A 12,366-nucleotide genomic window follows, 5' to 3' on the forward strand; every position below is an offset into this window, starting at 1 on the left:
AGGTCATAATTTTTATCTATTTTATATGCACGCCTTTCTGGTGTGCTTTCAATGTCTATGGGAAATTTTGTTCATTATCCTCTTTATTTTTTTTTAACAACTTTGCATGACTATACTTTTTTTTTTTTTTAGTTTTGGCTGCATTGGGTCTTTGTTGCTGCACGCAGGCTTTCTCTAGTTGTGGCGAGCGGGGGCTACTCTTGGTTGCGGTGCACGGGCTTCTCATTGCGGTGGCTTCTCTTGTTGCGGAGCACAGGCTCTAGGCACGTGGGCTTCAGTAGTTGTGGCATGTGGTCTCAGTAGTTGTGGCTCACAGGCTGTAGAGCACAGGCTCAGTAGTTGTGGCACATGGGCTTAGTTGCTCTGCGGTACATGGGATCCTCCCAGACAAGGGCTCAAACCCATGTCCCCTGCACTGACAGGCAGATTCCTAACCACCGCACCACCACAGGGAAGTCCCATGACTACAGTTTTATGTTAGTTACTTATTTTTGTGTGAAATCAGCTTTTCTAAACTTTAAAATGAGGCTTATTTCAAGGTAACTTTTCCAGCTTCACAGATTCTACTGTTTTTGTATAGTATTGGAAAATGTGGCAGTTTGTTTCCTCAGATTTTCCTGGCTTTTACTTTTGTTTTGTATTTTCGTTAGTTTTATTGTATTTTTTAAGTTGAGATACAACTGACATATAACATTGTACAAGTCTGAGGTATACAAAGTGTTAGTTTGATATATTTATGTATTTCCTGGCTCTTTTTAAATAAAGGATGTGATGGATACAAGACAGGTAAGATACGATATTGGGTAAAAATAACGAACCCAAACATAGCGAACAAAAATTTTTAGCCAGAAAGCAAAACTTCATGCTCCACAGAGGTTTACAGAAATAAAATGCCCTCTCAAAAATAAAACCCACAGCCCTTTTACAAAAATGTGTATAACTCAAATACAAATCCAACAGTTTAATAGGAAAAGTATCCAGATCTACTTTGAATAATTGAGTTCTGTATGTAAGGAAACAGGATATAAAATATACTATTTTAAGGTGGAAAAGACTTTAAAAGTTTCAGATGAAAAGTACTCTATAAATGTAATGATAAATGGATTTTCATCCATGCAAGTACATTCCTTAGTTTCACTTCATCTCAGAGAACTAAACAAGTCTTCAATGGTAGTTTGCTGTGATTTAAAAAGGATATCAAAACCTTCTATACAATGTGTTACTTTAGTTATTCTTTATAGATATGTATTAAAAATAAAGAAAGATGCAGATTACCTAGATACATTATGGTGAAATACCATGTCAATTAAAACCTCCTTTTCATACAAGTGCCAGATTGATGAGGTTCTCACTGGCCAAAGAGGATAATCTGAATAAAAGAGTGATGACTGCAAGTGACTGAAACAGTGAATTAAAAAAAGAAAAAAAAAAAAAAGGCCAGTAAGCACATAGTGACACCAAAGGAAAAAAAATTTTAACTCAGGACAGCAGTGGAGGTTGCCAGGGCACCAAAAATAACTCTGAAAACTGATAAAGGAAACGAATTAAATATTTATCCTGCTATCCTGGTATGAATGTATTCCATGATAACCAAATAGCCCTAATGGATGGATGGAACAAGTTTCTTGTATATGAAAGAATTCCAACTACTAAATGCAACAGGAATGACAGGTTTGGAAAATCCTCATTTTGAAAATCTTAATGAAATAACTGATTCAGGCAAGTATCATTAATGCATGCTTTTTTTTTTTTTTTTTTTTTTTTTTTTTTTTTTTTTTTTTTTTTTTTGTGGTATGCGGGCCTCTCACTGTTGTGGCCTCTCCCGTTGCGGAGCACAGGCTCCGGATGCGCAGGCTCAGCAGCCATGGCTCACGGGCCCAGCCGCTCCGCGGCATATGGGATCCTCCCAGACCGGGGCACGAACCCGTATCCCCTGCATCGGCAGGCGGACTCTCAACCACTGCGCCACCAGGGAGGCCCTAATGCATGCTTTTAAATACATTATGTAAAAAGTTTATGGGGAACTTTCCAGTGATGGTGTTTGGCTTTTGCCCACATGCCCAATGAACAACCTGAGGACCATTAAAAGTGGGACAACCAGAACTAAATGCCTCATGGTTTAACATAAAGTACACCATACTACTATCAAGTATTCTTGCTCAAAAAAATGAGATTACAGAATCTAATTAACCTTCTCTAGATATCACTTCTAGGATATGGAACAAATGACAGAACTAGTTAAACAAGAAAGCTATGCTTGTTTAGATCAAATTCAGTCTGTGGTACACTCTGTAGGCAACTCACATGGTTCCTTCAACAAATCATGGGGTCCTGAACAGTGGGAAGAGCAGGGGAACTCTAGCTTAAACTTCAAGACACTCCAAAGACAAAACCAAACACACCGTGCAGACCTAGTCTCGACAGAGACTCAAACAAACCAAACATAAAATTCAACGAATTTTGGAAGCAATTGGGAAATTTTTAAAAGGACTGGATATTAGAAATTAAGAAAATAGTGATGGTTATATGGTTATTAAAGCTGGATTACAGGTGGATGGAGGTTCATGACATATTTTCTCTATTTCTGCGAAGACTTCAAACTTCTTGTACTAATTAATAAATCACCCTTTCAAAAACTGCTCAATACATATAACTGACAAGTTTATTATCAAGAAACTTCAGTAGGTTTTTTAAAAGATTGTGTTGGTTTTACAAGACTGAAAGATGACAATCCATGACAGGACATATAAACAAGGATCATTAAAATATTAAATACCATCTAAATTAAAAGACCATAATTCAAATTAATTATAATCTTTGTGTCTTGTTATAATCAGCTGTACAGTTACCCTTCATGAAATTCACCTCACCAACTCATGAAGACTACAAAGCCTCACTACAAACTCAAGTACATAATTTACAATAATCAATGAGTTTTTTGCACTTAAGCATGCACTATCACAGAAAGCACAAAATCTTATATACAGGGATTTTTTGTTTCTTCAAAATGTATCTCAAGCATCGTTTAAAGTGCGAGCTACAAATAGGCTGTATCCTTCAAGAAAAAGGCTTCTAAAGGAAGTGTGAGACAGCTACACGATACTGCCAAGAGTGGTTATATAACTAACCGAAGGAAACCCAGCAACACCCTGCTAAGTCTGCTTATTGTGGCAAAACCTCCTCCTTTGTAGCTGAGTTCTTAGCTCTTACTGTGTTACCAGCCAAACATGTATTCCATTGCTTTGGATACAAGACTTTCATCTTTTTTTGGTGTTTGTCTGTCAGAAATAACCTATTAAAAAAAACACACACAATTGTAAAGTTATGGTTTCTTTAGTATCATAGTCAATTCTTCAGTTAACGGCTAATTTAAAAGTGCCAAACACTAAAGTGGATTTGCAGCAATAAATTGTATATTTAAAAATTAAAATATAGGCTTGCTTAGAACATCCTTATGCTTTTAAGAATAACAAAATTGTATTCCTTTGGCAAGGCAAAGTACATCTGCTCCTTAAATGAGTAAACTGAACAAACAACACAAAAGCTAAAAGAGATAAGGACTTTAAAATACTGGTTTAAAAAAAAAAAAAACTAAAAGGAAAAATTAGACCAGTTCTAGAATGATCCCCAAATTTCAAGGGAAGTCAAATTGCCCTACTAAAGTGTTTTATTTGCTATCTCAGGAGCTGTGTCTGCAGCTAGGCAAGTTCAGAACTCCTGGCTAATTAAGCAGGCGACAATAACATACTGAATGATAGTCATAATACTTCTAGCATTCGTCAATGAATATAATGAACTTTTCCTTTAAACTTTTTTGAAATAAGAAGTTTTGAAATGGGGACTAGACAATGTTTTCTTTTGATAACCAAAGCTACTTCCAACCTGAGGTTCTTCATTTGCGACACCATCAAATTTACGTATCAACTTAAGAGGGATTTAACATTCCCTCATGCCAGAGATGTCCACAAGAGAAACTTTTTATGTATGCAACATACCTTAGAAAAAACTAAACTAATTAACTCTCAAAATGTTTTTTAAAATGGCAAAGAATTGTTTTTAAAATTCAAGATAAATTTCCAACTAGCTAAAATTCTAATTTTTAAAATAGAAAATTTAAAAACGCAAAGTTTATAGGTTTCATCAAGCCAATCAACTTCAGTAGGAAATATTTAATGGCATACAAATCAATCCAATGAAAAAGTTAAACATGCTAAGCACTGCACCCCTTAAAGTATATTCTTTTATCCAATCTTTAAAATACCTGATAGTCACTAGTAGAAGCTTTGTATGCTGTAGCAAGAGGTCTCATGGTAGAAATCCTAGGAGTACTTCCAGGTTGGGTTGGTGTACCTAAGGTTTTGATTGGTGGTGTAAAGGCAACGGATGGAGATGATAAAGCACACCTGTCACTGTTTTCCATAACGCTCTAGAGAAATAAAGACAAAGAACTTCTCTGTTTATTAGCATAATACATATCATCCATTATTATGTCCTACTTACAAAGAAAACTTCATTAAAAGTAGCGTACTTCATTTAATCTAATTAAACTTTCAAATAACTTTAGGGTTGACAAAACAATATGTGCTTCTTAGCTAGCATATGAGATCTAATGCTCAACCAGAAATCTCACTTGAATGACCTCAAATATCCTCAAGAAAACTATAGACTCTCAAGAGTAAGAATCTCCTAACAAACGCTACAGAAAATCAGTAAGAAAAGAAAGGAATTCTTAGGGAACCTGAGGGGTGTGGGGCATCAAACTCCAGTGCTTTTTAGTATCCAGTAACCCCAAATTTTCCTCTAGCCTCTGCATACGTCTGCTACAGCACAACGTAATAATTACACAACTACTCAGTGATTCTAGATTATGGTAACAGGAGCCATGTCTGCTTCGTGCACTAGTGTGTATACATAAGTCCCAAGCACAGTGCCTGGTAGGTAGCAGAAGTTCACATATATTTACTTAAAGAATGATCATGATTTTACAAGCCACGAAGTTTAAATTGTGCCCAGTATTATTTTACCAGTATACAAATATATAATAATATTTTAAAGTAGAAATGACTAATAAAAAGCTTCAGCTTTTAGAAGTTAACCCTGTTACCATTCATATGAAATATTTCATTCTGAAATAGCACCACTCCTTTGAGGTAAAGAATTTGATGTTGCTTTGCACAAAAAAGGGAATGGGTTAAAAGTTAAAAGACTTAGAATGCAGGCTTCACCTTAACAACTCTGGGTAAGTTACCTAAGTCTTCTTGGCCTCTTTATCTGTAAAAGTGAAGGGGTTGGGATGTATTATCTCTAAAGTCTTGTGACTAAATATCTTTGACTTACCATAAAAGAGTGCTGTAACATCATCCATCACATTTTAAAAAATAAGAGACACAGTGAAGCAAAGTGACATAACCAATGTTAGTACTTAGACTTGTGCACTACATATAAATTAAACTGCTTTCCTTACATCAGCAATAACTTACTTTATCTATACATGGTTTTACACCAATCATGATGGACTCTCCAAAAATTCTCCCATCTTTGCTTAAAGCTTTCCGGGCCTGCAGTTTAGACTGATAACGAATGTGCATCCAATTTCCTGTGTTAGACATCTGCAAAAAATGAAGTTTTCTCTTAAATTAAAATACAAAGTATATAAAATTTAAACTTAATGAGTTCTATTAGAAAACAGAAACATATGAAATAAATCTGCTTCCACTTTTTATTTGATGCCCTGTAAAAAGCTATATACTAGGATTCAACAAAAATCCTATTAAACAATTTCAGTACGTTTCAATAGTTCTCAAATCTCTTATATAAAGAATATGTGACAGGGCTTCCCTGGTGGCGCAGTGGTTGAGAGTCCGCCTACCGATGCAGGGGACACAGGTTCGTGTCCCGGTCCAGGAAGGTCCCACATGCCACGGAGCGGCTGGGCCCATGAGCCATGGCCATTGAGCCTGCGCGTCCGGAGCCTGTGCTCCGCAAAGGGAGAGGCCACAACAGTGAGAGGCCCACGTACCGCAAAAAAAAAAAAAAAAAGAATATGTGACAAATATTCTCTGAAAGCAAAGTAATTCTCAAAAGATAATGTTTCTTATAAAAAGGGCTTATCAACACTTGCTATGAAATTTTTTAAAAACTGTATTCATCAATCTGATTTTGCATAGTTGTCAATTTCTAGTAATAGAAAAAAGATTTGTTATTTATAACTTGCAAGCTAAAAAAGCTCTAAGATTTCTAAGTTAGAAACATCTCCCTTTTCCTTTATCCCCAATAAAACAAGCTCAAATTGGAAAACTTGGCATGATCTTTTTTAAGAGACTGTGAACTATTTTTAAAAGGGAGAAGCCTGAAACTCTCACTCTCTTATCTTCTCTCTTTATCCCTTTTTATCAAATACTATGCAACTACCAGCCTTCCAAGCTCCAAGAGATAGATACATCCTATGAAAACTTCAAAAAAAAAGAAAAATTTTTGGGCTTCCCTGGTGGCACAGTGGTTGAGGGTCCACCTGCCGATGCAGGGGACACGGGTTTGTGCCCTGGTGTGGGAGGATCCCACATGCCGCGGAGCGGCTGGGCCCGTGAGCCATGGCCGCTATGCCTGCACATCCGGAGCCTGTGCTCTGCAATGGGAGAGGCCACAACGGTGAGAGGCCCGTGTGCCGCAAAAAAAAAAGAAAAATTTTTAAGTTTGGAAAAAAAACAGACAACATTCAGCAGCAAAGTTTTCCCTCAATTCACAGGTTATCTTTCCTCAGCCTAAATCTTGAAATGAAAAGAATTAAGACTTACCACATGTTTTAAGATATTTCCATACTGTGCAAATTGTAATAATATATAGGAAGCAGATGCTTGAGGAAACCTGGGGTTTGGGGGGACAAAAAGTTGTCTGAACAGTCAACTTCGATAATACAAATGCAAATTACCTTACAAGTGTTTCACGATAAACTCCCCCTAACCGTCTAGTACATTAATAAGAGACCCTGATCATCCTATTTTCCCCTATATTAGCTAAATCTATTCATTTGCCCATTACCCAAAAGCAAATTATGTTAAAATTAGTTTTGACTCAGCCACTTTTCTCCAGGCCCTAATTCCACCTTCTACTCTGTCATTATCATAATCCTTAGAAAAGTACTATGAGGTTACAGTTCTGTAAATAACTTATTTTACATGGGTGGGTGTGGGTGTGTGCGTGCGTGTGCGCATATGCATGAGAGAGAGAGAGAGAAAGGGAAATGTTGCGATATACTACTATGCTTATTAAAGGGGAAAGAACTTTAAATTATATAGAATCATATCAATATATATTGAGCACTACCTGAAAATTCAGAAATGTATTCCTGAAACAAAAATAAAATCAGAACCAATATCAATGGTAAACAATCAATTAAAAGGATTGTTACCAAAATTTTAATAGCCATATCTCTGTATGGGAAAATTTTAAGTGATTTTTACTTTCTTCTTTATAAAGTTCTGTATGCTTTGAATATTACAATGAGATATAAAACTTTTATAGTCCAAATAATAAAGCTATTTTCAGCTTGAAAATCTGGAGTTTCCTTAACCAGTAACTTCAGTTATCTGGAGCTTGGATTAGAACCCTAAAGGAAAAAATGTAAGTTATAAAAATAAATGAGAGGGCCTCCCTGGTGGCGCAGTGGTTGAGAGTCCGCCTGCTGATGCAGGGGATACGGGTTCGTGCCCCGGTCTGGGAGGATCCCATATGCCGCGGAGCGGCTGGGCCCGTGAGCCATGGCTGCTGAGCCTGCGCATCCGGAGCCTGTGCTCCGCAACGGGAGAGGCCACAACAGTGAGAGGCCCGCATACCACAAAAAAAAAAAAAAATAAATAAATGAGAAACTCCACACGTTAAAATCTATGTGACTAAAATACTCACTGCATTCAGCATTGGAAATTTATTTTATGTTATGTAAATTTGGATGTAAGATTTCTAATCCCAAAGAAAAACAACAAATGAGTCAGGGTGCCTACAAAGCAGAACTAAAAAAAAATTAAAACGAAAGGGAGAAATAATGGTTGCAAGTGATGCAGGCACTTGAGAAATAAAACATAATTCCAAGAGTCTAGGACCACTCTGAGTAGAAGCAAGCAGTCCAATATCCTGTCAAAGAATCACCCTACAACAATAAATGATATTTCATGATGACCCTGAGTCAGCAGGAAAAAGTTAAATTATCAAAGGAAGAAGATATATAATGTATTTTACATGTACTTCCCTATAAATAATCAAAATAAAATATTTTATCCCTTAGAAGAAAATGTTTCTGTTCTTGCAATTAAACTTATATGCAGGGTTACCGAAACATAAAACCAATAGAAAATAAATAGCTGGGAAAGTGTACTTCTTAAAAATGAAGGGCTAACAGAAGTACTTCAAGTAATTTATCCAATTACTGAGGAATCTTAAAAATGACACCATTACTACTGAACCTGAAAAACACTTGAGAGTGGACAGACACATTCAAAAACATACAGCCACTTACTTCACAAGAGAATACAAAAATTTAAACACATAAAAGGGAAGAAAAAAAAAGAAGCAGCAGCAGTCAGCCCAACTGCTATGGACATATGGCTGAGCATGCGCTTTCTGGAGAACAAGGGAAAGCAATGACCCTGCTTATTACCTAAACAGAATCAGTAACAAAGAATCTCTCTGAAAGGTTACACAAAAAACAGGTGGCGGGCTTCCCTGGTGGCGCAGTGGTTGAGTCCGCCTGCTGATGCAGGGAACATGGGTTCGTGCCCCGGTCCAGGAAGATCCCACATGCCATGGAGCGGCTGGGCCCGTGAGCAATGGCCACTGAGCCTGCACGTCCAGAGCCTGTGCTCCACAATGGGAGAGGCCACAACAGTGACAGGCCCACGTACCAAAAAAAAAACAGGTGGCAATTGCTGCCTTACAAGGGAGAAAACCTATCTGGGGGAAAAAGTGGGAAGGAAAACTTTTCACCATATTCTTACACATTCTTCTGAATTTTAAATAAATTGAATATATAAAGTCCACTAATATTTACTGTGCATTGTTCTTCCTTCAAGGAGTTCATATGTTTTTATATTTTTTTAACCCCAAAACTAAATATAGTAAGGTCCAGTAACAGTATGACATCACACTTTCAGAAACCAACCTTATGTAGTACAGTATAAACAATCACAGCATGAAAATAAAAGACCTGGGTTTTCAATGAAGCTTTACTAATAACTAGATGTAAGCCTCTGAGTAAATCACTTAATCTGTCTATACCTCAGGTTTCTCATATGTAAATGATGCAGTATGATCTCTAAGATGCTTTAAAGTACTTTATTAGATCTAAAACTCTATTCAAATGCATCTAGGACTGTCATGCACAATTTCTATTAATATTCAATATTCTGTAGCTAGAAAGTATCAACCCTGTGACATAGCATGCATATATATACAAATGAAATTCAATCTGTTAATTCAAAACTGGTTCAGTCCAATATAAGCATAGACACAGTCACAACAAAGAGAGAAAGGAGCTTCCTAAGTCTAAAGGGACAACCCTCTTCCAATATCCAGCAAATATGCTGAAGAGAAGATAACCTGAGAAGAGGCATACAGATAAATGATGGAAAAACTATTAAAAATCAAACATTACTTAATAATATATATGCTGAAATGTCAAGATGGTATGTACTGATGTCTGCAACTTACTCTGAAATATACCAACAACAAAAAAGATAAATTAATGGTAGATAAAACAAATGTAGCTAACTGTTAACAACTGCAGAATCTAGGTGGTGGGTACATATGGGTGTTTGCTGTGCAACTGTTTTAGTTTTTTAATATGTTTGGTAATACTCATTAGAAAATGTTAGGGCTTTTTTTTTTTTTAAGTAAATAATCTAGAAACCTTACCCGAACACAGTCACCCAAGTGTCATCGAGGTGATCTTCAGATGTCAAAGAATCTCCTTGAGTATAAAAAGGATCCAACTGGGCAGGAGATAATGTTGTCTTTCGTGGTTGACCAATGTTTGCTGGACTAAACATACTTTGCCCTATATTAGTATATTTAGTAAGTTAGTTACCAATATAAACATCTTGATTTAAAATATCAAAGCTTTAATTTTAAATGGAAAAGTATATTAAAAGTTGGCAATTCCATAAATAATTCAAAATACACACTATAATCAAATGATAATTATATACTACCACACAATTTGAGAGGAAGTCATTAAAATTTGAGCATAATTTATAATTTTGCAAGTGTTTTATTATTTATTATAAATTTGCTAAATGTTTTATTAATTTCCAGTTAAGTTACAGCAGAAGGCTCTCCACTCAACCTCAAGGACTTCTGTTGGACTCATATTCCAAACCTACCACTTTCATTATGACACCTCTGCCTTAAAAAGATTCAGTAACTCCTCATTACACACAAAACAAAATCCAAATGTCTTGATTGGTCTCCACAATATAGTTCCAACCTCATTTTTTCAATATACCCCTAAACAGTATCTACCCTAGTCCCTAAGATGTGAACGCAGTTTTCTTTTATTCAGGTCATTTCTATCTGAAATGTCTGATTCTGTTCTTCCTTTTCTTATTCTTCAACAATAATTACCAATTAATGAGTACTTCATGTTCAACATGTCAAGCTAAACACTTTACGTGTTCATTTTATCTCAGAGGCTCTGTCCTACTGAGACCACACATTTCTGAGAAGCAGAGACTATTTCTTTTCATCTTTGGAGTAGTAATAATGATTCATATACAAGAAATATTTTTTCAGCACTTAAATCTATACCAAGCATTATTCTAGGTATTAAAGATACAGTAATGAAGAAGTTAGACCAAAGGGGGAAAAAACCTCTATTAGAGCTTAAATTCTAGTGGAAGAAAGACAAGTAAATGCCTAGTACGTTAGAAAACAGAAAATCTTACAGGAAAAAAATAATAAAGAGAAGGGTGAAAAGGAACATGTATATACATAAGGGTTAATATCCAAAATAAATAAGAAACTCATATAATTCAATAGCAAAAAAAAAAACAAAAACAAAATCAATCCAATAAAAAATTGGGCAGAGGAACTAAATACACATTTTCCAAAGACATACAAATGGCTAACAGGTACAAAAAAAAAGGTGCTCAATATCACTAATCATCAGGAAAGTGCAAATCAAAACCAAAATGAGATATCACCTCATCAACAGCTATCATCAAAAAAAAAAAAAGAGATAAGTGTTGGTGAAGATTTGGAGAAAAAGGAATCCTTGTGCAATGTTGGTGGGACAATAAAGTTGTTGCACACACTATGGAAAATAGTATAGAGGTTCCTCAAAAACATTAAAAATAGAGCTACCATATGATCTAGCAGTCCCACTTCCGAGCATATATCCAAAGAAAATGAAAACAGGATCTCAGATATCTGCACTCCCATATTCAATGCAGCACTATTCACAAGAGCCAAGATATGGATACAATCTAAAGGTCCATTAATAGATGAATGGATAAGAAGATGTGGCACGTATATACAATGGAATGTTATTCAGCCATGAAAAAGAAGGAAGTCCTGCCATTTCCTACAGTGTGGATGGATGTTGAGGGCATGATGTTCATGATGATAAGTGAAAGAAGTCAGACAGAGAAAGACAAATACTCTATCACCTCACTTATATGTGGAATGTAAGAAAGGCAGAACTAACAGAAGGAGTAGACTTGTGGCTACCAGGGGCCGGAGGCTGGGGGATATGGGGAGTTGTTGGTCAAAGGGTACAAACGTCCAGTCATAAGATGAATAAGTTCTGGGGATCTAAAGTACAGCATTGTGATTACCTCTAATAATACTGTATTATATACTTAAAAGCTGCTAAGAGAGTAGATCTAAAGGTTCTCACCACAAAAAAAGAAATGGTAATTAAGTGACATGATGAAAAATGTCAGCTAAGACACTATGGTCATTTTGTAATATCAAAATGACCACAGTGTGTATCAAATCAACACACTGTATACTTTAAACTTACACAATGTCAATTACATCTCATTAACTCTACTAAATGTTAGTTTCCCTTTATTATATCCATAAATTAACCTGTGACAGAAGACTTACATGTTACTCCAAGAATCAAATGAAACTTTAGGTAGACAAGAACTCACAAAAGTTAACTGTTTTAACAAAATATAACTTCAATACTATAAATGATGCACTTGGTACAATTATTCTTTTGCATCAACAGCACAAATATATTCAGTCAAACCTAAAATAAAAGACTTCCAGGAATGGTGTCCATTCTCTTGCCTCTGAACAGTACTAAACCAAAACTATACCCTCAACAGAATTAAAAGCCAAAGGCATCAATCAAGTAAAAACTACAATGCA

The 12,366-nt window shown here is 35.8% G+C and overlaps 1 protein-coding gene across 1 annotated transcript in view; it reads right to left on the reverse strand.

Annotated features, from left to right (window-relative positions):
- Positions 1-3,214: 3,214 nt before the first annotated feature.
- NUP35 (nucleoporin 35) overlaps positions 3,215-12,366 on the reverse strand; it is a gene marked incomplete at its 3' end in the record, with an annotated part of 36,099 nt that continues 26,947 nt past the window's right edge. Inside the window, exons 5-9 of the mRNA XM_079710125.1 lie at positions 9,904-10,045; positions 6,795-6,864; positions 5,481-5,609; positions 4,262-4,426; positions 3,215-3,292 (exon numbers count right to left, since the gene is read on the reverse strand). Coding sequence (XP_079566251.1) covers positions 3,215-3,292; positions 4,262-4,426; positions 5,481-5,609; positions 6,795-6,864; positions 9,904-10,045 — 584 coding nt within the window. The remainder of the gene's footprint in view (positions 3,293-4,261; positions 4,427-5,480; positions 5,610-6,794; positions 6,865-9,903; positions 10,046-12,366) is intronic.

Source organism: Hyperoodon ampullatus, assembly GCF_949752795.1.
Source record: "Hyperoodon ampullatus genome assembly, chromosome: 8".
Taxonomy (NCBI): domain Eukaryota; kingdom Metazoa; phylum Chordata; class Mammalia; order Artiodactyla; family Ziphiidae; genus Hyperoodon; species Hyperoodon ampullatus.